This window comes from Ochlerotatus camptorhynchus, unplaced genomic scaffold, assembly GCF_037179485.1.
Source record: "Ochlerotatus camptorhynchus isolate MF236.1 unplaced genomic scaffold, CSIRO-AGI_Acam_v1.1 ptg000141l, whole genome shotgun sequence".
NCBI classification, from domain to species: Eukaryota; Metazoa; Arthropoda; class Insecta; order Diptera; family Culicidae; genus Ochlerotatus; species Ochlerotatus camptorhynchus.
In genome coordinates this window covers 4,357,930-4,385,291 of record NW_027040631.1, presented here as the reverse complement: position 1 = coordinate 4,385,291, position 27,362 = coordinate 4,357,930, and the positions used below count along the sequence as shown (strand labels likewise).

The 27,362-nt window shown below is 37.4% G+C and overlaps 1 protein-coding gene across 7 annotated transcripts; it reads right to left on the bottom strand.

The window, feature by feature from the left end:
• Window positions 1-1,272: 1,272 nt before the first annotated feature.
• sqd (RNA-binding protein squid) lies at window positions 1,273-27,088 on the bottom strand. Of its 7 annotated transcripts, none has more exons than XR_010517590.1 (8): window positions 26,716-27,088; window positions 23,053-23,093; window positions 22,529-22,803; window positions 22,046-22,310; window positions 13,578-13,718; window positions 3,614-3,691; window positions 2,502-2,877; window positions 1,273-1,963 (listed from the first exon to the last, which is right to left on the bottom strand). XR_010517590.1 is itself a non-coding variant. In XM_065221388.1 (7 exons), the coding sequence occupies exons 1-7, from the start codon at window positions 26,823-26,825 to the stop codon at window positions 2,795-2,797; spliced, it is 1,011 nt and encodes a 336-aa protein (XP_065077460.1). In that variant the 5' UTR covers window positions 26,826-27,088; the 3' UTR covers window positions 2,076-2,794. The 7 variants fall into 7 exon arrangements, 1 of the variants encoding a protein (XP_065077460.1); XR_010517589.1 differs by having other exon boundaries at window positions 2,502-2,898; window positions 3,617-3,691; XR_010517591.1 differs by having other exon boundaries at window positions 2,502-2,898; window positions 3,617-3,691; window positions 13,641-13,718.
• Window positions 27,089-27,362: the final 274 nt, after the last annotated feature.

Genomic DNA, 27,362 nt, shown 5'->3' with positions numbered 1-27,362 from the left:
GAAACTATTCAGAAAAACGGAAAGCAAACGAAGTATTAACTATTGTTTATTGTTGATTTTTGAACTGTGAACTCGATTTGATTAATAAAACTAAAAGTGCGTTTAAACGAATTTCCCCCCCAAAATCACCTTTTTTGGGATTTTTTCAAAAGTCATTATGAACTTCCAATCAAATTGTGTTCTCAAATACGAGACTTCTGATGGGCTATGACAAACTATATTTGATTTTTTGTCTCGATCTTTTGTGTTGAAAATAAACGCAAAAATGACATTGCGTTTAAACGAATTTCCCCCACTGTATATACACACTCCAGGTTCGAAAATATTTTTTTCAAACCTGGCATGTATTTAGTTTAATTTTGATATTTTTTTTAAATAATTGGAAAGCTCTCACCATATTCTGCTCTTCCGCCGTCGTCAATTGCTTATTTTGGAATCCCTTGGACATTTTCTCTAACGCTTCGTATTTCATTCCGTGCTTCCTTCACCAGCAATTTCCTTCCGTAGATCGTCCGGCTTCCGGATCATTATGCACTTGTAACTAAACCCAAATGGACACGATTCAACAGCGCGTACATTAGAAAATTCAGCGGAGATCTGCTTTTTCGCAACATTTCACGGCGGCGGCGAAGGAAGAAGAAAAAACCCGGTTTGTTCACTCGCGGTAATCTTATAAACTCTTTCAATAATTTTTTTTTTAAATAACCAAACACAGCACTAATAAACACACGCGAAAATATTGAAAAAGCTTTCTGGTGTCCAAAATGCACCAGCTAAAGGACTTATTGCACTAATGTCGTTTTCGTTTTTGCGGTGTAGCACTAGTGTAGTGTAAGCAGGAATAAGCGCGAGTCTTTGACAGCTCAACAGCATTTGCTTGTAAACAAAGGTGCATCCTATATCTACACCCTAAAATATTTCGGTGTACGGCAGTGTAGCACCGGTGTAGCTACACCGCAAAAACGAAAACGACATAAATTTTCAATAAACTTCTCAGAAAATAAAGCAGCAGCAAATTCAAAACACGTCAGGTTTCAATGCACGGCCTACCTCGATCATAACTGTAGCAGCTACATTGTTACTTTGATACTTCTTTTGACAAAACACATGAATGGAACGTGTGGATTTTGAGTGTATTTTGAGTGCTCCATTTTCCAAAAATACACAACGGAAGACTGGTCATCAACGGTGAAGAAGGGATGCGTGATTTTTCCGTCACATCGAATCACGGTACTGTATAGGGATTTCTCAAGCTGAAATAAAACAACAACGTTCTATTGTTTGGCGACTGAGACTGCTTTTATTCAGTGAATTGTGTGTTTTAAAAATATAATACATTATAGAGATGTTATTGTTGTTTGGAGCCTTTTAATCTACATAAAATATATGTAAATAGTTGAATTTTTGTTTTTGCTTTAAATTGTCAGTGTTCTTACTCGCTAGGGGCAAATATATAAATTAGTGGGGGAGTATTATCTACTTGCTTTCTGTCCGTCAGCTTTGCATCAGTTTTTTCTTCTTCTTGTTTTTCAACTGCCTATCATAGGCAGTTTGCATACATACTCACTAGTCTGTGTAGTTACGGAAAATAATCTTTTGCTTTTTAAATGCCACAAGGAAAAAATTGTTCAACAATATAATTTAAAGATTACATACTCCACAATCCTACGTGTTTAGGCGTCCATCAATGGACGCGTGTGTTTGTGTGTGCATGCACACTTAAGTATCCAATTTGTCTTACTTTTATCGTGCTTGCATGCACATTAAATACATACAGAGTTATGACGAGAGAATGGGGGGGGGGACACGACAACTAAATGTATTCATCAGTCCTGTTTTGTTCTGTGTATTTTTGGGTTAACGAGTATAGAAAGAGGGAGATTATCTTGATCCAGATACTTCAAATCCAAACAGCCAACAAGAGAATCATGTTGAAGAGTAGTCACGGTGGGAAACTTGGATCCTACGGGGAAAGAAAGATCAATATTAACGGAGGTAAACATTGAGTGAGATAATACCAATCAAGGAGAAGCCGCAGGAAACTTTCGTCGGAAACCAAAATAGGAACTACTGAGTTGATGTGTTTAAAATGTGTTTTATTCGTACTTTCGCCTGCGGAAATTGTATGAGGTACAGGAAAATGTAATACTGCATTTTGTTCCTATGCAACTGTTTAGTAACTTTCACAATGCAGTAGTTTCACATGAAAATGAACATTACGTCTATTTGTTTGTAGCTGTGTTTATCATCGTTCATTTTATTCGAAAACTGAAAAATGACATCAAATTAATCTCTAAAGTGACTTATGCAAATCCTCAATGTTTTGTTGTACTAGGTATTCAAATATAAAAAAATGAGACTTAAGTAATATACTGGTTCTATGTGTGAAAGGTGCCTTATTACTGGAAAAAGTACCGTAAACATGAGGTGACATTGATGGAAATGGGACATTCTCCTCGGTTGGCATCATCATTCTCAGCAGGTGTGAAACCAATATTTACCCTGGAAGGTGTACGACTGTTGCTGCCTTCCCTCTTCTCCAGTGTGGACGGGATGTCCCGTGTGTGTATTCAGTGTGTGTAGCGGAAGAATTTTATCTCTCTACATGTTCAGTTCTCTCACACGCTCCACCTATGCTCTCTCTCATTCACTCGCTGTCTTCTTGGATCTCGAATAGGAATTATTACGGGGGCTTATCTCGCTAGTATTTAAAGGGTTGTTTTGGAGGGGGCGCTAAACTACTAGTCTATAGTAATTAAAAGGGAAAGGACGCTGTGTCCACTGTCTGCAGCATCTAGTACGGCGTATGCCTTGGCTGGCGGTTGCCACCGCCTCCACCTCGCTGCTTACCGCCCTGATATCCGCCGCCACCGCCGCCTCCACCACCACCGCCGGAGCCTATTTATGTTTTGGAACATTTTCAGGAGAAGAAAAAGAAGGAATAACAGAGCGAAGAGCATTAGTATTGCGTTCGAAGAGCGTCGAACAGCACAGGGGTAAACACTAGGGAACGAATTCTGATGGTGCAACTATTCTAAATTGGTACGAACATTCTGAAATGACGAACACACACAACGGCATACTTCATTTCAGCATGAACTTACACAGCAAACGGTTCAGTTGAGTTCTGTTATTAAATTTGGTTCGATAGAAGGACGATTTCAAAACTATTTTCGTGTAATTCACCAGAAGGAACACTTTGGGCACGAGAATGGGCCGATGTATCTTTTAGATAGTAGGATACACTATTATTGCTCACTTCTGGACAGTGTCAACATTCTAATTTTACAGCATATTAGTCGAAATCAACTTAGAATAAAGTTTAAAAATCGAAGATGACATAGCTGAAACAAGTCACCAATGAATTAATAAATTAAGAAGGTTGGGGGGGCCAAATAGTCAAAACATCCAATCAATGTTGGTCGCAGCGACGGATCCCAGCTATGCCTCGTATATAATTCGGAATAAATTTTGAAAACATGGTATGTATGCAGGTAGTAAGGTGAGTAACAGAACAGCCGGAATGGGGGCAAAATGCAGGCAAATAGAGAATAAAAAAAAGCACAAGCACAAACGCAAAGAGCTACTACATAAGATTGCTGTATAGTCCAACTACCTTTACCCCCGCGAGGACCACCAAGTCGACCACCGCCGTTGCCGTAACCGTCGTTGTAGCCTCCGTAGTAGTCGTCTGGCGAACAGTAGGTACATTAAATAAAATAAAAACGGAGGAAGGAAGCGAGAAATGTTCAAGTTTGTTTTGTTGTTGCTTGCAGTTTGAATTGATGTGTTTTGGGGGGGGGGGGGGGGGGGGGGTATATTTGGAGAATTTAGGTGTGGAATGTTGATTTCAAAATAGGGAAAAATAATGCTGGTCATCTACGAAATTGACTAGAACAGAAAATCCACCATGGAAAAACAGATAAAGCGTAGGGGCCGCGGCTAGGAGGAGCTTGTGCTATAAGTTATTTCTAGATTAATAGATACTACGAACAAGACTGAACACTCGTGAGTTCTCAGGGGTCTGGGGTGGAGACGAATCTAGTGCGACATCAACTGTAGGGTAGAATTGGCTAACAAGTAGTTTGACTTACAAAGTCACATGATCCACCAATCTTTAAATTGGGCTTTATGGGATAGGGATCTGATAAATTTAGTCCGTCAATGTTTACCTAATTTATGATAACATGATAGAAAGAAATTTTGAAATATAGGGGAAATGCAGGTAATGTCGGCCTAAGTGTCCCTAATTTGGGCCCATACATAAATTCAGCAAATGACTAAATTTTCAATAGCAACCAAAAATATCCATTAGTAATGTCCCAATAACGCGTTCATCTAGATAAAATTGATGAATAGCAGATTTTTAGCGATGGGCCCAATCTTAGATACATAGGCCAACATTAGAGACATTTCCCCTATTATCGGAGTGTTTTAGAACCTCACTGGAAGAGACTATGAAGCCTCGTCTTCAGGTCGATATCGTGCTGTAGAACTTTATAGAACCAAGGACGGAGAAAAAAAAATCGAATTTGAGAAATTGCCACATTGGGGAAGTATAGTGAGCTTCCTGTGCTTCGAAAAAAAAAATTAATTGGTTAATAACAGTGGCGTTTCCTTAACCTCAATTTACCTGTGCACCAACTATTAAAACATACAATTTTCAAAGCAATGGATAGATATCGAGTAAACTAGAAGATTAAGTGTATTTTTCAACCGATTCGAGTATGAATATGGCATTAAATCTGGTGTTGAAAGTTGGTACACAGGTAAAAAGTGAGGTTACGGGACGCCACATTCGACCAAATATTGCTCTAACATTAGTATAATTTCTACAAATTCGAGCAGATTTTAATACAGTCTATGAGTAACCGTGCTTTTAGAAAGATTGAGCAAACGGAACTTAAATTGGAAATAGATTCTACGGCCGTGTGTATTTTAAGAACCGCTCCTTTTTCATTTATAGATGATTCAAATATAGTAATTCTACATGATGACCAGTAAGTAAATCCCGATTAGCCATTTCCCCGTTTGTCTTCCCTGATTTTTAGGAATTTTCCCGGTTGTGGGAATGCAATTGAGTCGAAGGGATCACCAGGTTAAATGGGTCATTACGAAGACAGCAGCATTCTCTTCCTGGATTTTGAATGCATTTCTGCGGTCGAAGTCTTCAAAATTTGATATCTTTAATTTTGTCGAATTTTGTGGAACCCCTTATGATGAGTTTTTGAGTTATGTTCTTTTAGTGGTGCTGGGTACTTGGCACTGAGGAAATCTACCAAGTAGAAAGCAATTAACCACTTCATTCGAGCAGTTGAAATGACGTTTACTACCACTCGAACTTTGAAATAAAACATTATTCTGAGGCCGTTCGCAATGCTGAGTTTCAAAATTGTTTTAAACGACTTGACAATTCTATAATTTGAAACTGTCAAAAATAAAACTGCAACACGATCAGCGCAACGCACAGTTCTAAAAGATGTTTGTAATCACCAAGTTCCATAAAATTTACTGTTCTCTATGAAGTTCATAGAGTTTTTTTGTGAAGCTCTTCGAAACATCTTTAAATACATACAGAAATTTGAAACAGAGTTCCATTCGTGTTTCAAACTCGCTCAGAAATAAAACAGAATAGTCGAGCAGTTGCAAATCTGGTGCAAAATAGTGCTCGAATAATGAAACTGCAACTCAGCATTGCGAGAGGTGCGTTTCTGTTCTAGTTTCAAATTGAAACAGTCCTTATAAAATACAACAGCATTGCGAACGGCCTGAGGATTTTTTTTAGAACCACGAGAAAGAAAAGTAGCCAACATCAGTGAGTTTCATAAAAAAAAATAGCACTTAGTTGGTCGAGTTTTGTGAAATCGCTGGTAGAAAGTCACGCCAAAACTGCTTGACAAAGTGGTAAATTCTCGATGAACATTTCAATAGGTCCTACACCTGCTTTGATCGATTATCTTCATCGACTTTCTCTTTTGAGAACCACTGATATGCAAACAGATTTCGCACTATTTTTACCACAGTTCGATAAAAAAAAAGGTTCTTATCTAGCGTCAAAAACGTCAAATCAAGACCAACTCCATTATGTGAACAAACCTTGTAAGGCCATTTTGTCCTGAACCGAATTCCGCCAACGCAAACCAACAAAATGAACAGGTAAGGGAGATTCTCCTCTACCCGATTGTGTTTTAGGTTTGTGAATGTAAGTTTCGGTTCGCGAGAAAATGGCCTTTCAAGGGTTGTTTACAAAATGGAGTTGAGGCCTTTTCAATTATTGGTCTTGAAATACAACAGGGAAAGGTTTTGCAACTGAATTATTAACGAAAGAGAAAGTCGATGAAGAGAATCGATCAATGCAGATAAAACCTTTTGAAATGTTTATCTAGAATTATAACGGAATTAAAAGACAATTCTAGAGCCACAATTGAAATAGACGGAACAACCAACCGTAAACAATGACTTTAAACGCAAATTTCCTGAGAATAAATACACATCCACGAGATCTAACACCAGCATCTGATAGAGCAAACTTCCTTTATCGAATGGCATTGTTAGGTTTGCGTGGGTGTATTTTGATTCTCGAGAAATTTGCGCCTAAAGCTATTGGCCCTTATTAAGGGTGTCACTTCACGGTGAAAAGGAAGTGAAGAGACAAATTGTCTTTCACGGTGAAGAGATTTCCGGGCAAATCAACTGAAAATCACTTCACTTCGTATTCACGTTTAAAAAAAAAAAAAATGGACACCCGTAATAGGGACCATTATTTACGATTGCCGCCTATTTCAATTGTTGGTCTAGAAATAACTCAACCCTCTTCTCAAAGCTCTTCTTCATAATTTGTTAACGTTTTAACTACCTTGAATATTTGCTGATATATACAGTGGTGGCCTTTTAATTAGCACAATAGGCCGATTGGCATACAAACTAGCCAACTTTGGCATGTTGCAACTATGTTTTACTATGCTGAAATTTTGACACAGAACAACAATGCTGAATTTTGCGTGTACGAAATATCAAATTATTGGAAGTGCTTGCCGGAAATTGACTCGCTGGTTGAGAAAATGGTCAACTAATTATAGCGCATTTATAGTTCAAAATTTCCGAAGTGCTATAGTTTTGAAATTTTCAACCAATTGCCAATAAACGACGGCGTGCTTAAGAAAGTTATTTACGATATAGTCAAAAATTTCCGAAATAATAGACTTCGGAAGTTTTGAATTATAAGTGTGCTAATTAGTTGACCATTCAACTAGCCCGTCTAGGCCCACCACTGTACATTTTATCGGAATTAATAGTATGTTCGACCAATTTTGGGACGACCTTCTACTTCTAATGCCAGCGATTTTAAGAAAATGAATAATTCCAGATTTTCCAGCTTAGCAAAAACAAGACAGAATGTTAGTGGAATGTTCTTAAGAATTTCCCTTCACGGAGTTCTTTTCAGAATTTCGGAAGGTTTCCGTTCATAATTCTTTTTTAATTTGGCTTGAATTCTACTTGGAATTGAAATTTTCGTTCGTATTTGCTCCTCGGGCTGAAGCCTCCTAAAAAGGCAGCCAACCTCCTGAAATTTTCAATACAATTCAGAATTCTCGCGTCACTTTTCAAACAGACCAATCTACATTGATCGATTCTCTTCACCGACTCTCTCTTTCGTTACTAACACGGCTCCAAAAACATGTTCAACTAGTTCAACTGTTCTTATTGTCCAATACACTTAATAATACTTTCTTCTAACATAATCACCCATTCTCGTTTTCGTTCGAACCGTATTTACCATACAAAAAAAAGTTTTTTTTTGTATGGGAAATACGGTTCGAACGAAAACAAGAATATGGGTGAATATGTAGAGAAATTTGAATGCAGCCAAGTTATTAAAGAAAGAAAGAGTCGATGAAGAGAATCGATCAATGTAGATTGGTCAATTTGAAAAGTGACGCGCAACATGAGAAAAGGGCCTGTCATTGTTGTTCGATTTTCTTCATCGATTTTCTCTTTCGCGAATAATCCGACTGCAAATGAATTTCCCATTCAGTGTGTTGTTTCAGGCGCAAGCTAACATCATCTTCTGTCGAACTGTGCTGCGAGCTTAGCGAGAAATTCAAGACCAACAATTGAATTGGCCTTAACTTCATTTTGTAAACAAACCTTGTAAGGCCATTTTCTCGCGAACCGAAACCTTCATTCGCAAACATAAACCACAATCGGGTAGAGGCGAATTTTCCCACCTGTTCATTATGTTGGTTTGCCTTTGCGGACTTCGGTTCGCGAGAAAATTGCCTTACAAGGTTTGTTTACAAAATGGAGTTAAGGCCATTTCAAATGTTTGTCTTGAATTCGTTTATGTTGGTTGCCGTCAATGAGCTGGATTACCGAGGTGAAGCAATCGGTTAAGTTGTGTGAGTAAAACCCCTGTCCGATACAAGCAAGTAGTGACGTCACTACTTGCGTTTACGTTGATTTTTTGGTTTACTAATACAACCATATTTCACGATCTGCTTCACCTATCTCTGTACCTCATTGGGTTGCCGTGGTAAACCAAAGAGAAAGTCAATGAAGAGAATCGATCAACGAGGATAGGCCTTTTTCAAATGTTACGCGAGAATTGTCATTGTAATTTGCTCATAATTAGCTTGGAGTTTTCCTCTAATTTCAATTACAATTATCGCTAGAAATTCTTATCGAGATGCCCTTGAAATTATCCTAAGGATTCCCTTAAAACGCTTCTCAAAATTGATTTGGAATTGCACCCTCAAAATTCGATTGGCATTTCCCGCGGTTCAGAATCATCATTAAATTTTGTACAGAATTACCTACTTAAATATTCAACTCTGAACTCAAATTGGCTCTCTTGGAGTCTCCCAAAACTGCCTAGAAAATTTTCTCTGGAATATTTTAGTGTTATCCCTAGAATTAATTTTAAAATCTCCTCAAAATTCCTTTGAAATTTAATCTCTTAACAGTTCTTCAAGTAACTGTATTCTGAAAATTTAGTAGTCCTAAGGTCCAGAATCTTTTATCGAAGCATATTTTTAACAAATTTGTCATCGAAAATCACGGACTTCTCTCGAACTCCAGGCTTTTTCCTCGGCTTACTGGCCACCCCTGCTATTTTGGGACTTAAAATATCGTCAGCAACTTCTGCCCTTTTGTAGATAAAACCGTCTTTGTTTAAGTCAAAAGTGTAGAATTAGGTTGTAGTATCTTTAGTTTTAATTTAATATTTGAGAGAACAAAACAAAATTGGTGCCATTATGTTATGCTATGTTGTAACCTTCCGTACTATGTGCATCAGATAAAAAATGGTTTACACCCGAAAATTTACCTGTTTAAAAATTATCTGCACCTTCAATTGCAATAATATTTTAAATTTAATTTTTCACATATTTTTAAACGGTCAAGTTACCTAAACTTCCACCCATCGTTTAAAAAACAGCGTACCTATGTTTTTTAAACCGCGCAGTAGGAATGTTTCCTAAATTTTCCAAAACATGATCAGGAATGCATGACAACTAAAAATCGAGTTTTTTTTTCTAAGAAGGCTATAATTTACCGAACGCACATAGCCAAATTGAGAAAGTAATAATGCGGTGATTGGTTTCAACAAACGATTAGCCGCAAAATGTAGGTCATGCGACTAGTCACACAAGCCATTAACAAATAACTAAGATTCTCACACTTCACTGAACTTGTCAGATGCACCATTTATCATCAAGCCAACGGCACGCTATTTGCTATTGTTTTGCCTCGACCTTCCCTTTCTCTTCCCACAGCTCACTATTGCGCTCTACACATGTACCACTACATACTACTAATCGTATAATGTTGTTCGTCGGGTGGAAAACAGGGAATTGATTGTCGCACAGAAGACGGGGGAAAATATATGATTAAGCAGGCTCTCTCTTCTTTTTACACAAAGCAAAAACACACTGTTGGTTGTTTTTCGTTTCACAGATTTTCACGTCTGCTCTGTTTTATTCGTCTTCTCTCTCTCTCTCTCTTCTTTACATCCTCTTCTTTGCTTCTTCTTCTCCTTATCTCCTGCGCTTTGATGGCGACGATCTTCTTACAAGTGTACTTTTTTCATGTTCTTCTTCATTTTTTCGTCGTCACTTAGCTTTGTGTGTTCACAGTGTTCAACTGTCTTTCTCTTCAATTTTGGAATCTCTGTCCTTTTTTTTTGTTTTGAATAAAAATGATGATCAGTTGGTAGATTAAATGAGAAAATTCTACTTGGGACATAACCATCACTCATGCTCTTGCTGTGTGTATGTCTGTGTTGCATTGTTTGAATTTTTCTCTACATTGTTTTTTTTTTAGACGCTTAAGGCACCTGCTCTTCTTGCCTCATTTTCCCCCACTTCTGTTTTCCACTGTTTCCACCCGAGAACTTTTGTCTTGTCGTTTGTTGAAATTTGTCTTCTCTCTCTCTCACCCTTGCCCGCGATTGACATAATTTTATCGTTTTGATTAAACACTAAGAAATGAAATCTAATCTACTTGAAGAAAAATTAATTATTCGTGTAAAAATGAAAATTGATCTGATTAAACGCTAAAAAAAAAGAAAACACTAGATACTACCACTTACTATAATAAGCCTAAGTTTATGAAAACCGTTACCAGAAAAATTGTTAAAAATTAAAAAAAAAAGCAATTGAAAACTTAACTAGCGAATAAGAAAAAAAATGTTTCATGTTGTAAGAAGTGTAATATTCTAAATCTAAGGGGAGAATATAATATTTTTTTTGCTCAATTAATTTCGCTGCTAGGATAAAGAGAGAGAAGGAAGAGCACGCGCGCGAACTTCTTTTTTGTTCATCGAAAATTACACAACTACTGCTAAATGTGTCCATAATGATAGGTAGTTTAAATTTAGCAATTATTCACAAGCAAAATAATGAAAAGTAAACCAATGGAACAATGGCAAATTTCGTATGACATTTCGCTGAGCTTTGAGGGCGTAGGTCATTTATCTATTGTTTCACCGGAAAATGTCATCTGACACGGAAAATAGTTTCCAAATGTCAGCGAAATGTCACCAAAAGCCAATCATTGTTTGAAAATAAGCATTGGTATGTATAGATGTGTGTGTGTGTGTGTACGGCAGAATTCGAAAAATCGTAAAAGAAAATCCGAAATAAATCGATCATTTGCGGTGGTGGTGGTAACAAACATGAGAGGGAAGATAGGGCATTACAAATAACAAAAAGTTACAAATAGAAAATTGGCTCGCTTACTAATAACTGAAAAATGTGGTGTTTTGATTGCTGTTCTGTTTGTTTACAATTATGCTACAACAGTATTATTATTAGTAACTGAGTTTGGTTGATGTTTGATAAATTGAAAAACAAAACCGGCGGCATGCATGCAAGTAAAGAATCATCTGTTCTTGAGAAGAGACGGCAATCGCGAAGCGGAGCGAGCAAGAGTGACAACATTCGCCATCCCTCTTGCTCGCTCTGCTATCGTCGATTTGCTCTCTTCGATCGTTCATGTCAGATTTACGAATGGAGAAGCATGAGTGCGTTTTTCTATACATTTTGATTTACGATTTGATTTCTTCGATTTTAAAATTGGTAGTTTAGCAAACAAAAGTTGTACGTTAATTTCCTGACGTTCTAGGTTCTATCGTTCTTTTTTTTTTATCTGAATCAATATCAGAAGATCAAATAAAGTTTGTCGAAAATTCGATAAATCTTGCCACAAAAAAATACTTGTCGTATCTGTTTCTCCACAAAGGACACTTGTCGAGAAGAGGAACCGGGCGCTTCACCAAAAAAATTGATTGCGCCTCCGGTCGTCGCATTTCTATAGGACTCTTTCTCTCTCTCTTTCTCTGTCTCATCGCTGACCTTATTGCTAAAGAACTTAAACAATAACAATGTCCTTTTCGTATAAAAAATAAGACTCTTGTGTGTAGCAAACTTCCACTCTGAACTTCCTCCTTGATTTTCCCCATTTGATTGTATGTCTATCACAGGCAATTTTTGCAGTCAGTTCGCTTCCCTCTCGGTCGCTCATTCGACCGATCCGGAGGAAGATCCATACACACACACCACACACATTGGTAGTCGGTGGATGGATTCCTACGGAGCTGAGCGGATTTCGACCCGAGAGGAAGTTTCGTTTGATTTCGTTAAAAATAAGGGAAAAATATTCGCACCAGAGTCTCGCTTCTAATAGTAAAATCGAAAATAGGTTCAAAACGATTTCTTCAAAGCATCGATCTCGTAATCTCATGTTGTTTGTTCCTCCTTCTTCTCGAAACTCTTTCTGCAATTCTTTCGTTTCATTTCTTCCGCCTTCCTTTTTCATTCATTATTTGGGGGGGTGGGGGAAGAAACAATTTCCTTGCTCCTCGTCTTTTCAAAACATTTGAACTTATTTTTTTTGCAATATTGAACCCCAAGTCAAGAAATGTATGCATATATATGATTTTATATAGGAAAAAAGAAAGACAAAAAGATGATGGAAAAAGGCAGAAAAAACAACAACCATTAACATTAACAACTCTCTTTCTTAATGTAAGAAAACAGTTGACCAGAAAAGCGAACCGTTTTTCGATTATTTTCGATTTATACTTTAGCTTTTTGTTTGTTAATATTTTGTTTTCTAACGACAAACGTAATAAAAAAAAATATATTTGCACTTTGAGGTATTTCGGTGTTTTCTTTGATTTAAAAAAAAAACTGTGTCAAGCAAATTTAGGGTATGATTGCAAATTGAGGCGACGCGCGTCTCGCAATTAAAAGCAAAATATTGAAAAATTTCGACAAGTTGGAAAGAAATTCGATAATTAAATTTGTTTGTTTGTGTACAAATGTGTGGCAATAGAAGTCGAATTAAACAAAAAAAAAATATTAAACTGGAATGGACCAAACGCGCGCGCGCGGAAAACCTCCCGACGGAAAGATTACTTCCAAACAAGCAAACAATAGACAGTAAAGAGACTTTGCTCGACTCTACAAATTGCTTCAATTGAGAATATCAAAACAGGTTTGGCTTTGTCTGCTCCTGTATCTTTCTGTAATCGTTACGGTTTTTTTTTAAAAACAAATGCGGTAACTACTATTCTTTTAGCGCAACTTAGATTCTGTGAGGTATTTCTCGTTGTTTGAATTTAAACGTTAAATCAATGCAGCAAAACTCAGCAATCATCATTTCAAGTGAAGTGCTTTCTGCTTTTACTTTACTTCTTTACTCTCGCAAGAAAAAGGAAAATATGTTGATCAGTTATCAGATTGGAAAATTAACTCATGCTCTAAAGAACTCTAACTTTTGTTTACTTGGAACCCACGTGTTTGCAGTTAAATGCTTTACTTTTTTTGTTTGTTTGAATCAAATACGTTAATAAACACACCTCCATTCGAAAATTTGTATCATCGTAAGAAGAACGAGTGAATTGGCAAAAACAAAAACTTCAAATCTCTTAAAAGGTTATCAATTATTTCTTGTAGGTAAAAAAGGCAAAAAAGTAATGGTGGCGGTGGTTGTTGTATAGAAAGGTAATAAAAAGTTATTCAAGAAGAAAAAAGTCTCTCATTGGTAGTGTTTCTGTGAATGGTTGTTGAATTTACCGTAGTGGGAGTAATCATAACCGTTGTAGCCCCATCCCGCCCAATCGCCACCATAATAGTCACCGTATCCATATCCGCCCTGGTTGCCATAACCGCCGCTGCCGCCGTATCCTCCTTGTCCGCCCCAGCTTTGTCCGTAGCCTGCAAGTGGGAGAAAGGGTAGAGAAGAAGAAGAAGGGAAGTGTTCGTTAGCTCTTTTGGTTTTAGGACTTCGTTCGACGTCGACGTCGTGTTGGTGGAAGATTTCAGAGCAGAATTTATAGGGGAAATGTCAGCTTCGGCAATACCTTAACCTATTATCGTCAAAGTCTTAGAGCACTCCAATTTGGTCAAGAGATGCTCTGAAACACAATGTATCCAACATGCCAAAATTCAGCTCTCAAGAACGTTGTTTACCCTCCTGATGATAATAGGTACAGGTATTGCCGAAGCCGACATTTCCCCTAGTTTACTCTCAGTATGGGGACGTATTCTGCGTTTTGGAATAATTGCCTATTTTTAATAGCGCTGCACAAAGGTCCAGAAGTCGTATTTAGGTGGAATAATTCGTGAATTCAACGATTTACATTGCTGAAGATGCTGATTTCAAATAACAGACTAAAGTGGTAATTTTTATACGATAGATGAGGAGATGAAAGTATAGAATCAATAGTTCCGTCAGAGTACGGCAGTGTGAAAACTGCATATAGAGAGTAGAAAGCGAGCAAGGACAACTTTAGGAAGGTACAAATGATCATCTGGTAAGGGGCTGTTCATAAACTACGTAGACAGTTTTTTGGGATTCTTAACCCCCTCCCTCCCCCTGCGTAGACAATTGTCCATACAAAAATTTTAAAATTTGTATGGGCCGTGGATAATTGTCAACCCCCCCCCCCCCCCCCTAAACTGTCTACGTAGTTTATGGACAGCTCCTAAAGAGACATGATCAAACCGATTTGTACCTTGAATGTCTTTTTTGTTTAACTCATTAAATTATCTTTTGAAAACGACGGTTTTTTTTTTAATGAAAATTGTATACAACTTTCCAATAACAAAAAAGATATTAAGTTTGGTGCTTCAGCAAAAATGTGCATCTTAAGAAGCTCAAGAAGTGTCTAGCACAAATCATTTACGAGAAATCAATCCATAAAAAGTTAATTTAAGAAAATGCAAGGGTCACCACCCTATGTTATTTATTAGAAAAATTAAATTATGATAGATAGATTGCTTCCTTCAGCACAGCTGCTTCAAATGAATTGTTCTACAACTTTGTCACTTGCAGAACAATTCAATAATTGTCGGAATGTTAGACAAAATCAGGGGAAACATTTTAAGAAGGGTCTAACTCGAAACGCAAACAATGACTTGGATCGTCGGTTTCTTACGAATGACAACACACTCACTCAAACTAGCTGAATCATCTCTGGATCAACAATAGAAAAGGGCCCATCAGCATTTGTAAACAAACCGTTCCAAAGCCCCCTACTCACAAAGCGAAGGCCACCCACGCAAACCAACACCATCATCGGATAGGGGAAACTTATATCTACACGATGATGGTGTTGGCTTGTATGGGCGATCCTCGATTTGTGAGGAATGGGCTTGGAACAGTTTGTTTACAAATGCTGATGGGCTCTTTTCTATTGTTGATCCAGATCTGACAGAGCAATGTTTCTTCTATGAGCTTAGGGGCTGTTCATAAACTACGTAGACAGTTTAGGGGGGGGGGGGGCTTGACAATTATCCACGGCCCATACAAATTTTAAAATCTTTGTATGGTCAATTGTCTACGCAGGGGGAGGGGGGGGGGGTCAATAATCCCCAAAAACTGTCTACGTAGTTTATGAACAGCCCCTTAAGAGAAATCGACGTTCAACGTCATTGTTTACGTTTCGAGTTAGACCCTTCTGACATGCTTCCCATGAAATTGTAGATTAATTTATTTGAAGCAACTTTTTGCTGGAGGAAGCAACATTTTTGATTTAAAATCGCTTATTACTTTTCAACTAAAAGAGATAAAATGTGCGCCATTAAAAACTTACAAAGTGTCTAGAACAAATCTCGCGTCACTTTTCAAAAGGTCCTAAGTAACAAATGTAAACAAATCGAGTTAAGTGATACAAACTATTGCGCTTCCATCATTGTATGCGATACAAAAACATCCATCAAAATTTACTTTCATTTATTTAAGATAATCATAGGTTGAAAATTGTCCAATATACAGTTTGTAATGATGTGAACATGATTGTTGCTTCGGTCATTCGGACTGCTTAACATGATTGGTGCTCATTTTCTAAAGGCGGGGCCAATCTGAAGTTAGGTACTCTACTCTGAAATCTGTGAAAGGGAATCTAGTATCAAGTAGAACCAAACTTCCAATGGACAATTACGCGCGTTTTCACTTCTTAGAAAGTGTGCTAAAAGTGCACGTTTACGTCAAATCGTTTTGGTGTTTTTGGTATCTCGAATAAATAAAAATCACTTAAATTAATAGTGTTTCCAGGCCAAAAATGACCCCAATTGCACTAGAAAGGTTAGGTCATTCGTGAATTATCCGAGGATGAGATTTGAACTAGCTAAAAGTTGATAGATAGAACTCATCAACCGCGTAAAAGGACAACCCTAATAACTTGGAACATCAAAAGATTGACTAAAATAAATGAAAGACACTATTTACCTAAAATGTCACAAACACTATTATGCCGTTATTCGCATAACAATCTTATTTGCTATTGATTTCCTATCTATATGGGACTGTTATGCGAATAGCGGCAGTATTGGTCTACCTAAATACGACTTCTGGACCATTGGCAGCGATATTTAAAAAAAATAGCCCAACAAACACAACGTTTTTTTTTGTAAATTGATCTTAACACTGAAAACGAATCAAACTCAGAGAGTGAGTCACTTTTCGTCATTCGTATGAGACATTTCTAAAAGCGTCGGTTACTCATGCGCTGAATGACCTACGCTATCGAGTAAACAAGTAGTGTATTTTTCAACCAATTCGAGTATGAATATGGCATTAAATCTGGTTTCGGTTCAGGCATAACATTTGATAACGACACAAAAGCATTTGTTAACAAACTTTCTAAGGCCCTTTACGCGTTTATAGTCTGGCGGACCAATTGAGCTGCAAAATAGCGGAACTAATCGAGCAAATGACGACCAACAACAGAAAAGAGCACATGAGCTATTGCGAACAAAATTTCGGAAACCGTTTTCTCGTGATTCAAGGCTCGCCTACACAAACTAACACCATCTTTAGGTTGTGGAAAGTTTCCCCTGTACGATGATGCTGGTAATTTACCTTCGATTGGCGAGGAAAGAATAATCAACGTTTTGTTTAAAAAAAAGTTGATAGTACCTTTTCAATTGTTGGTCTACAATATATTGAGTTGGTTCCGCTTTTTGATGGATCGAAATTCTATCCACCAGACTATGAATATAGCGACTATATTGCGGACTCACTCCACTCACTTTGTTTGTCAACTGGGAGCTACACGGTGAACTGTCAAAGGGGAGCCTCAAATGTATCTAAACTACCTTAATGTGCGCAGTTTTCAAAAACCTAAAATTATATGATATTTTGAATTGAGTTGAATGTGTAAGATAGTTATTATTCACCCCTATTCGGTAATCCGTTCAAAACGGATCATTCATTCAAACAATTTTTGGTGTGTAGGAAATCCGTTTCGAACTGGGTAGAGAATAGTGGTGATGATTCACTAGCCTATGAGGAAAATCAAGAGCCACATGTGAAAAGGGCATACAGGCTTTTTGTAAACAAACCAGTGGCGTCCCATAACCTCACTTTTTACCTGTGCACCAACGTTCAAAACCAGATTAAATGCCATTTTCATACTCGAATCGGTTGAAAAATACACTTAATCTAGACTAAAATTTGAAAGGGGCGGAAGAGCCAAAATGTAAACAAACCATATTTTGCCACATATAGAGAAAATAGTTCACAAACTACTCGATAAACACGAAAAAGTAGAAGAAAATATCACTTCAAATCATCAAAAACGTTTCTTCTTACATGGCGTATTTCCAACTTTCAACTCTAAGATGCATCTGGTTGTTACGCCTTGGACCAGAACTACGAATTATATCGTTTTATTATGCCAAACGTATTGAGTCTGAAGTATCTAGTCACGCCCGATTCATTTGAAATGCATCCGATTGATAGTTCACGTGTAAACAACGAACAAAAAGAAGACCAAAAAAAAAGGCGGGCGTAATTCCACTCTCACAAAATTTGCGAACGAAGAACCAAGGCGGAACAACAAACAAAAAAAACCCGAGGGTGTACTTCCACGGCGTATCACCAGTGTTGGCAGTTCAAAGGGTGGAAGATCCGGGGGGTAACAACATGTATGAAATTATCAGGGCGTATGATGTTTTCTTCTCGATTTCACGACAAAGAAAACTTTTTTTGAGTTTTTAGTGATGCATGATGATAGATTACACTATTAACTATATGTCAAGCTTATAAAATCATCCAGAAAATGGAAAGTCGTGAAATAGGATTAATTTTTAGGTCATCAAAATTCAGAAGCGATTTTCTCGATATAGTCATTTTGGAATTACGCCCTTTTCAAATGTTAGTCTAGTAATCTTCTAGTTTACTCCACACTCCAAAAAATATGCACGTCCGATCTACGTGAAAACATAGGTAGCTTTCGTCCATACTACTTTTCACGTAACATTTACGTTAATGTCATGTAGCCAAAAATATTCGCATTTAGTGGTCAACGTGAACAGTAAGGTAAATTTTACGTGATTTCCACTTAACTTGGAATAGATTTTCACGCAATGTTTACGTGATTCTTAAATGATATTTACAGACATTTATTGTTTATATTACGTTTACGTTTCGTGATTTTTACTAATATTGAAATGGAATGTTTACGTGATCTTGAAGCAACGTTTACAGGATCTAAAAATACCATCATTTTTAGATTTTTTAATTAAACGTCAAGCATTTCTCTATTGCCATTAAAAAATTAACACTGAACATTTCGTTGCCTCAAATCTTTGATCAGGACCATTCTGATGCAATATCTGTTTGCGCTGTCTTATTCAGAGTTGTGATATTGATTCCAGCCTCTGAAATCTAAATAAATAAAATTATTTGCGCGGTCTTCGAATGATGTAAAATAGTATAAAAACAGCTTCTAGTTTATGCAGTGTTAGTGTTAGGAAATCCAAAAATGAGAGCAACTCTTCCTCTAATGAAGTCGACGCCATATTGAATAACTTTTTCATACATGTAAATCACGTAAACCCATTTCACGTAAGCACTTTCATCATCAGCTCCAGTGAACATTACATGGTATGTTTGTCAATTTCACTACCATCATGTGAAAATGGAAGTTGAAGTAATCGAAATGGCTACTTGATTTTTCACGTAGGTTGAACGTGTATACTTTGTAGAGTGTACATGCTTATCACATTCTTTTTACGTGAAATTCCCGTAGTATCAACCGACATGAAAATCACGTAAATTTTATCAAAATTCCATTTGACATTGATCTGCGGCACGTGAAAATGATTGAAGTGGGGTGTTTAAGGGGTTACGTGATTTTTCACGTAGCATCAACGTGAAGATTTTTTGGAGTGCATATCTCCGGAGAACTTTGAGATTTGGGCGTAATTGTTTTTTGTAAAAAAAACACGTCAATCGCCGATTTCTCACGAATAAAAGCTCAATCTCGCAAACAAACTATACCAAATGAAATAAGAATCATTCCTTTTCCTGTCTGTGTTATTAGTTTTTAAGATTGAGCTTTAATTCACGAGAAATCGGCGATCCGGATCTATCCATTGTAAGCAATATTTTGATAATTTTTAATGTTTTGTTTGAGTTGTTGCACTGGTAGATTGAAGTTAAGGAAACGCCACTGAAACAAACCTTTGTAGGTCCTTTTCTCGCCAACCGAGGGTCGGCCACGCAAACCAACATCATCGGTTATGTTGATGGTTTGCGTTGGTGTCATATGGGTGGTGAGAAAAGGGCATAAGAAGGTTTGTTTACAACAAGCTTGTATACCCTTTCACATGTTGTTCTTCGAAATTTAAATTAAGAATAATTACAATAGCACATATTGGCAAAATGAGTGGAGTTGAGTGCCGCGCAAAATTATGGCACTTCTCTCTGTGACTTTTCTTATCTATCTCAAGTATTGTAATCTCATAGAAATGAATCATACTTTTAATAACTATTTGCACATTATTAACTGTTAATGCTTTCTTCACTCGAAAGGTTCAGTGAAGAAAGCATATAAACCAACACAGTTTGGATGTCTAACCTCACCTGTTGTTCGACAACTCTCAAAGCGTTAACAAATAAAAATATATTGCATTGAACCGATACAAATTAGTCTAGAAGGACCCTATGCATTTTGAGGCCTTGAATATATATATATAGGGGAAATGTCTCTAATGTTGGCCTATGGATCTAATATTGGGCCCATCGCTAATAATCTGCTATTTCCGGAGTGATTTTAGATTTGGGCGTAATTGTAATTGTATTTGTAAATAAACACGCCAATCGCCAATTTATAGCGAATAAAAGCTCAATTTTAAAAACTAATAACACTATGAGGTAGAGGTATGATTCCTCTATCATTTGGTATAGTTTGTTTATAAGATTGAGCTTTTATTCACGAGAAATCGGCGATTGACCTGTTTGTTTACAAATACAATTACGCCCAAATCTCAAATCACTCCGGATTTATCAATTTTATCTAGATAAACGCGTTATTGGGACGTTACTAATGGATATTTTTGTTTGCTATTGAAAATTTAGTCGATTGTTGAATTTATGTATGGGCCTAAATTAGGGACACTTAGGCCGACATTACCTGCATTTCCCCTATATATATATGATTCTAAATAACGTTCTCAAAGTGGTTAACAGGCAAAAAGTGAGGTTACGAATAAAACATATTCGTCTGGCGAAACAATAATGTATCATTAGTCATGAGGGCTCTCAAGCACTTCTGGCTCACAACTTTAGGCAGGATTCAACTGGAAGAAAAGCAAATCAGTTTTCCATTGATATGCAAAATACGATCGATTGAGTCCGCAGAACCCAGCTCATAACATTAAAACATGCATTCCGTTGTTACCAACTTTAAACTCAATATATCCAGCTGAAATTTCAACCATAGTTGACTTTAGAATGACATCGCCGGTTCGTCGAATCACTCACGTTGATTTTTTTTTTAAACGAACAAAAAAAACTGCCGTAGAGATAAGCTGATTTTCTACAAAAAAAAAAATGACGCCTATAAATTAGGTGTTTAGTACTGCTTCTAACCAATGGCGTCTTATTCTTTTTCCTTGCTTTTCGAACTTATTGCGTCCTAGATTCACTTCCACGGTAATTAATTGATAACTTTCGATGCCTGTACCATTTTACATTAGTATAATTATAGATAGAGCTGGAATGAGAGCGCAAATTATTAACAATGACTCTCGATGATTTCTAGGAAATAAAGGCACGCCCACGCAAACCAACATACCCGATGGTGATGTTGATTTGCGTTGGCGAGCCTTAACTTTCTAGAAATCTAGACCAACAATTGAAATAGACGGAGCAACCAAAAGTAAACAATGGCTTTAAACGCAAATTCCTCGAGAATCAAAGTACATCCAAGTAATCTAACAGCATCATTTGATAGAGTAAATTCCTTTATCAAATAATGTTTTGATTCTCTTTAATTTTGTGTTTGAAGCGGTTGTTTACGTTTGGTTGTTCCTTCTATTTATATTATTGTTGATCTAGAAATCATCGAAAGAAGTCATTGTTTACAAAAGCCGTGACGCCCTAATTCCAGCTCTATCTAGAATTTTGTGGCAAGTACAATCATGCTATATGCCCAGGCAAGTCGAGAAATTCTCCAACCCGAACAATTTCTAGACCGGTCCGGTCCGGGAATCTTTTCTTTTTTAATTTTCACATAGGTAAAAAGTGAGGTTACGATTTTCATGGGGAGAATCCATAGTCTGTATGGGTGTGCTAGCAGTACCAACAAATTGACGATCGAAGCCTTCGTTTACAAAAAAACAAGTTGCATCGATTTGAAAAGCACCACTTACATTATTCCAAACGGCAGTTATGCCTAATGGCACTATAGGATAAGGAAGGGCAAGGTTGAGTCAGCTAGTGCATGTATTACTGAGGCTTATTCTGCACCGCGAGTGTGGTGAGATGTCTCGTGACTGAATAAATCAAGAAGATAACCCATCTTACTCCCATTAAAAATCTGGATCGGTCACACCAGTAACTCTGCTTGTCAGTTATTGAAGCGATCTTTCCTATACCATGAACTGCAAATCAACGCATTTTTTAAATACTGTTGCTTTCCTTAACATGACAAAATAGAAAGGCGTCCGTCATTCACTTTGTACGTCAACTTAGATGGATGAAAAGTGCGTCTTTTTCGTCCGGTAGCAGAGAGTAGGGATGTTACACTTACTTTTGGGTCCTCCAGGTCCCCCGCGTCCACCTCGGAAGCCACCTCGCGGCGGTCCACGCATGCCACCACGTCCACCCATCGGACCACCCATTCCCATGTTGTCGGGTTTGGGAGTAGCTTTCTTTACGTCCACCTCCTTGCCGGAGATGGTTTGCTTTGGCGTTTTGAGCAGTTCGTTCACCACCTGCTCCGAGTCGAAGGTGATGAAGCAGAAGCCCTTGCGCTGATTCTTCTGCTTGTCGAATGGCATCTCGACTTCGACGATCTACAACGAGAGTTTTTTAAAGCAAAACCAAAATATGATTAGTAAAATTTGCTCCCGGAGATTTTAGCTGAACATCTTTTAAAAAGAATGCGTCAGAAATTTTGTGCTTAGGGTAAATAGTTTTAATCACGGTGCTCATAAGCAGAACTGAATAAGGGTGATCATCATGTAAAATCTTACAGAAGTATTGTAAAGACAAGTAAAAACTTCCAACTCACATTGCCAAACTGTCCGAAGAAGGTCTTGATCTCTTCATCACTGATCTCCGTGGTCAGTCCACCGACGAAAATTTTGCCGTGACGGGCCTTGGCCTTCTTTGGGTCGACCTTCTTGTTGTTGATGACGTGATCGCCGGCGGCGACGACCTTATCGATCGAGTCGGCATTCTTGTACACGATGAAGGCGAATCCTCGCGAGCGACCCGTGTTGGGATCTGTCTTGACGTTTATGCTCTCGATTTCACCATACTGGCCAAAGTGTTCCTTCAGTTCCTCTGTTCAATGGGGGGTTGGAAAAAAGACAACGTTAGTAAATCTGATGGGATTCTCTTTCTGAGACGTGACTTAAAATAGAAAACAGATTGGGAGGAAAAATTAACATAAAAGGGTTCAAAATTAGGAAAGCTTAACAGAAAAATAAGGACACAGGAATAATAGTAGTTTAACAAAAACCGAAAAAAAAGGAAAACTAAAGAATTTTTGTGAAAATGTTTAATAATATAAAAAGGAAAAATGTATATTACTGTCTGATGTTTCCCAACTAAGTCCACCAACGAATAATTTTCTGGAATGTGACGAAAATTTACGAATTAGAATTGATCCTTGCAACTTGTTATGCGTGTTCATTTACTCTACAACTCTAGAAAAAAATAGTTAAAAGTTTTGATTAATGTTTGATTAATGATTACAAGTTACTCTGGAATTATTGATTAATATCTATTGTAGAAAGCTGATCGCACAAAAGAAAAAACAATACAACCGTTCTTCGTATTCATTTGACAGTTTATTTGGAATCGTTACAATCAGAATTTGGAAAATACGTTACAGCTAAATGGTAAATATGGAACAATTTCTTTTAGTTCTAGAATTTACGTTACCGCTAAGTTAGGAGCAATAGCAATATCATCGTAAGGAGCCACCAAAAATCAACGAACTCGAGTTTTTAGACTTTCAGACTGACTTATCACACGCCTATTATTATTGAAAAATTGTCATTAAATTGGAATTGTAGATTTTTTTTTTATATATGGAAAGAAAATAAAAACTAAAGGGGAGTAACGAAAAAATAACGGAAAATCATAAAAGGGGAAAATGATAAACGTGTATGTGTGGAAAGGGTTTTTTTTTTTTGGTTTAATAAATCGGTAAAATTGATTCTCTGAAGGAGATGACTTGTTTCGACTATTTTTAGTTTGTTTTCCAATTAGTTTTTTTTTTTTTTACGAAAACAGAGTTTTTTTTTTGGGTATTATTTGGTGTTTATAGTAAAATAAATACCATCTTGCTTCTCTTCGAGAGTCCCTCGCACTCGCCTGGTGCAGAATCATCCCACTTCCTGTGTCTCACTCAGCTGTCCACTCTTCTGTCTTGTCTCACAGAGGCTCTCTCACAGGGTCTCTGTCACACTCAACAACCTGCCGGAGAGGAACTGGGTTAGTCGTTCGCTCTAGACGCAACAGGAGGATCGGATCCTAGCAGATGTGTAACTGTTTACTAAGACTTTTTTTTTCTTTGGCTTTGTTTTAAATTTACTTCTCTATTCAACTCTTTATAGTTTAGTTTTTGGAAGCTCTCGAGAGATCTGACCAGTGGTGGTAGTTATGCTATGTATCGTTTACTCTCTAATAAATTGCAAGTGCTCACTAGAATGTACAATATGTTCACAAATGATTTAAATCTTACAGAATAGACTATATAAAGTTTAAGAATTAATTAGCGATAAAACACAGATCAATAATGAAGGTATTTCGTTTTATGAAGAAAAAAAAAACGCAGTTGGGTCAATGCTATGATATATAAAAAAATTTAGGCCTATTCCTATTTTAACCACTGATTGGTTATCTACATTAATGTAAAAACACAGAAAAATACTGTACTGAAGCTTGGTCTCATCAAATCTTGTTACATTCAAATGTCTCTCTCGTTAACGCGTGTGATCGACTTTAGTGTTATTTCGAACCTAACACCAATTAGCATCAATCGATGCAAAATATAAACCATATTGTATAGAAGCAACAATTCAAAATAAATAACAAATAGCTACCTATTAATTATCCGGTAGTGGATGCATTGACTTATACATATTCCCTTGAAACTTAAAAAAACTTAACTAACCCTATTTTCAACCAAGTTGTTGACCACCGTGATTAAGTTCTGTGTTCCATTTGGTGAATTTTTCAATTTTCGAAAATTGCCCATCTGTCAAATTTAAGTGAAAATTCATCAAATAGAACACAGCCTAAGTCCCTAATTTTCTGGCAGTTTTGAAAATTCCAAAGAGAATGTGTAATATGGATATTATTAATTGAGCTAAATATATACTTAGGTATTGTTGCTAATGTATGGGAATAATCTAAATTTCGAAAATATTACAATACACTTTAAAATGTTAGCAAAATGAGCTGTGTTGGGATGTCGCGCGAAATTATGGTAATTTACAGTGAACACATTTTGATTTATTTCTCCTACGCACATGATTCAAATTGTTTCTTTCTGCGGTTCGTATTGCAGCACCACATGGTTTTTTCAACTTTTAAATTAGGAAACCCATGCTTTTTTACGGTTTCTTTATGCTTATTTCCGAGAGTGAATGTCAAAGAATTTACTTATTTTTGAATTGGGATGACTCGAAATTGAACAAACGAAAAAAATTAGCTATTAATAGAAGGTTTTGATCTTAATGACCTTAAGTTTTCAGTCCAATTCTACAGAAGAAACCTAACAGCTGTATTTGATTCAATTGTTTATAAATTTTCACACGAGGCCTTTGGATGATCATTGAATTACAAGGGAAAAAAATATTAAATATAGATAAACCACTTCCACTCTCGTGTCCCCTGCTTTGAACAACCACGTGGAGTATCCGGTAGAACTAGTAGCCTATAATTACCGTTGCTACGGTTACAGAGTTTGAATTCAAATGTCCTTAGCCTACTGTTACTGTGTTTACGGCGTCATTTCAACCGTTTAAAAATGCCCTACCTATTCCGCTTAGCAAATTCTTCCTCGTGTTGCGGACTACAGATTTTAACGGGACCAAGCTTCCTTCTTTTCTACCTTTCCGGAACAAACCCAACCAACAGACAAAATACATTCAAAATTGACCTGCCGAATTTACAATCTTTTGATTTTTACACAAAACATACTGACAGTACAACAATTGAAACATTGGGTCGAATTTCTCCCATTCGGCAAATATGGAATCGGCTTCCTCTAGGCATAGAAAGGTCGTTAATCTCGTGAAAAGATTCTCACAAGCAAGCAAGCTAGGAACAAACGCACTGGCAGAGCTGACGTCGGATGTTGATCACAGATCCTGATGGGCCTTCTCTAGAGCACTCTCTCTGATCACATTACGTTACGTTACGTTAAGCCATCATCATTTGAGAAACCCTCTTCTTCTGAACTTTGCGTCTATCGGAGGAAAACTGTACTAAGGATGCAAATCGATAACGCTGATGCCGGCATTTTCTACCTTCATTGTAGTCGTCGGCGATATTACTAGCATTATTATCATTACTATGTAGGAATAGGAAGTTGAAAAATACAAATACATATACAAACCCGCGGAGCTAAAATGGCAAACTGCTCGCTACTCTCTTCCTGTCCATCATCGGTTCTTTCGGCGGTGTGGGTTAAATGTACTAGAGATAACGCCAGGAAGCACTCGAAATTCAAACAACAGCGAAATAGAAACGGGACTTTTGCCTCTTTTCGCACACTTCCCGCCGCAAGTAATACTAATTTATAGTCTTCCGAGCAACGTTCCGCGGCGCCGAATACTTGAACCCGGCATTTTTTTTTTTAATTATTTTGCAACGTTAACTTCGAACGCGAAAAAACGGAAAGAGGCCAACAGACAGAAAGGAAAAAAAAAATATCGCTCACGCAGGCAAACCGTCCGACAGCCGCCATTTTGAATCGAATCGACCGAGAAAAGCACGCGTCTCCCCCGTGTGACACTGGGGAGGACAAGAAATCCGTTCCACCGGTGAACCGGCCTACCCTTCGCAACGACCAACGTACCAAACGAAAGAGAAAATAACCGACTCTCTAGCGTGTATCATTTTAATTGAATCATGAAAATTACCTACGCAAAATATCTTCTTTGAAAAAAGTACCTCTATGGAAATACATATGGGACGTGGCAGAGAAACTTCCGTGCCCTGGCCGGGATTCCAACTTACCTGTCGTCATCACGAACCGACGAGCCCTCGGCTCCGTTCTCCTTCTGGTCTCCGTTGTGGTCCTGCTGGTCTTGACCGTTTCCGTTCATCTCTTGATCCTGATCGGCCATTTTACTTTTTCTGCCTTAACACTTAACTCGGTTACACTTTCTACTAGGTACTAAGAGCCCCGAATGCGGTTAATTCCGTAAAATAAACTGCTCTTCACTTCCACGGGATGCAAGTTTAAAATTTGCAAGGAAAAAGTTGCTTTTTCCTTCAAACTAGAGATCCTAAAATCACTATTAAATTTAGAAACGCGATTTCTCAGCGAGTAGCGTGTGATCGCGTCTTGCTCCAGCGATGAACCCGAAGAGAAAGAATACTGCGCACTGACCGGGATGAGCGTCTGCTTCCTTCGTGTTATGCTGTGAGGTCTTCGAGCGTATGGTGCTTGCGTTTGTGTGAGTGAGCTTTGTTTACGTCACGAACGACAACGGTCACAACATTACTCACGATTTTGCTTGTCTACAATCAACGACTTTTCCGTCAATTATTTAACTGAAGCTAAATTCAAGTTTTATCACTTCAATCACGATTGTTATTCAAGTTTTCACCAATCACAAAATAAATACACCATCATAACAAAGCGTTTTGTGACTGTGTGC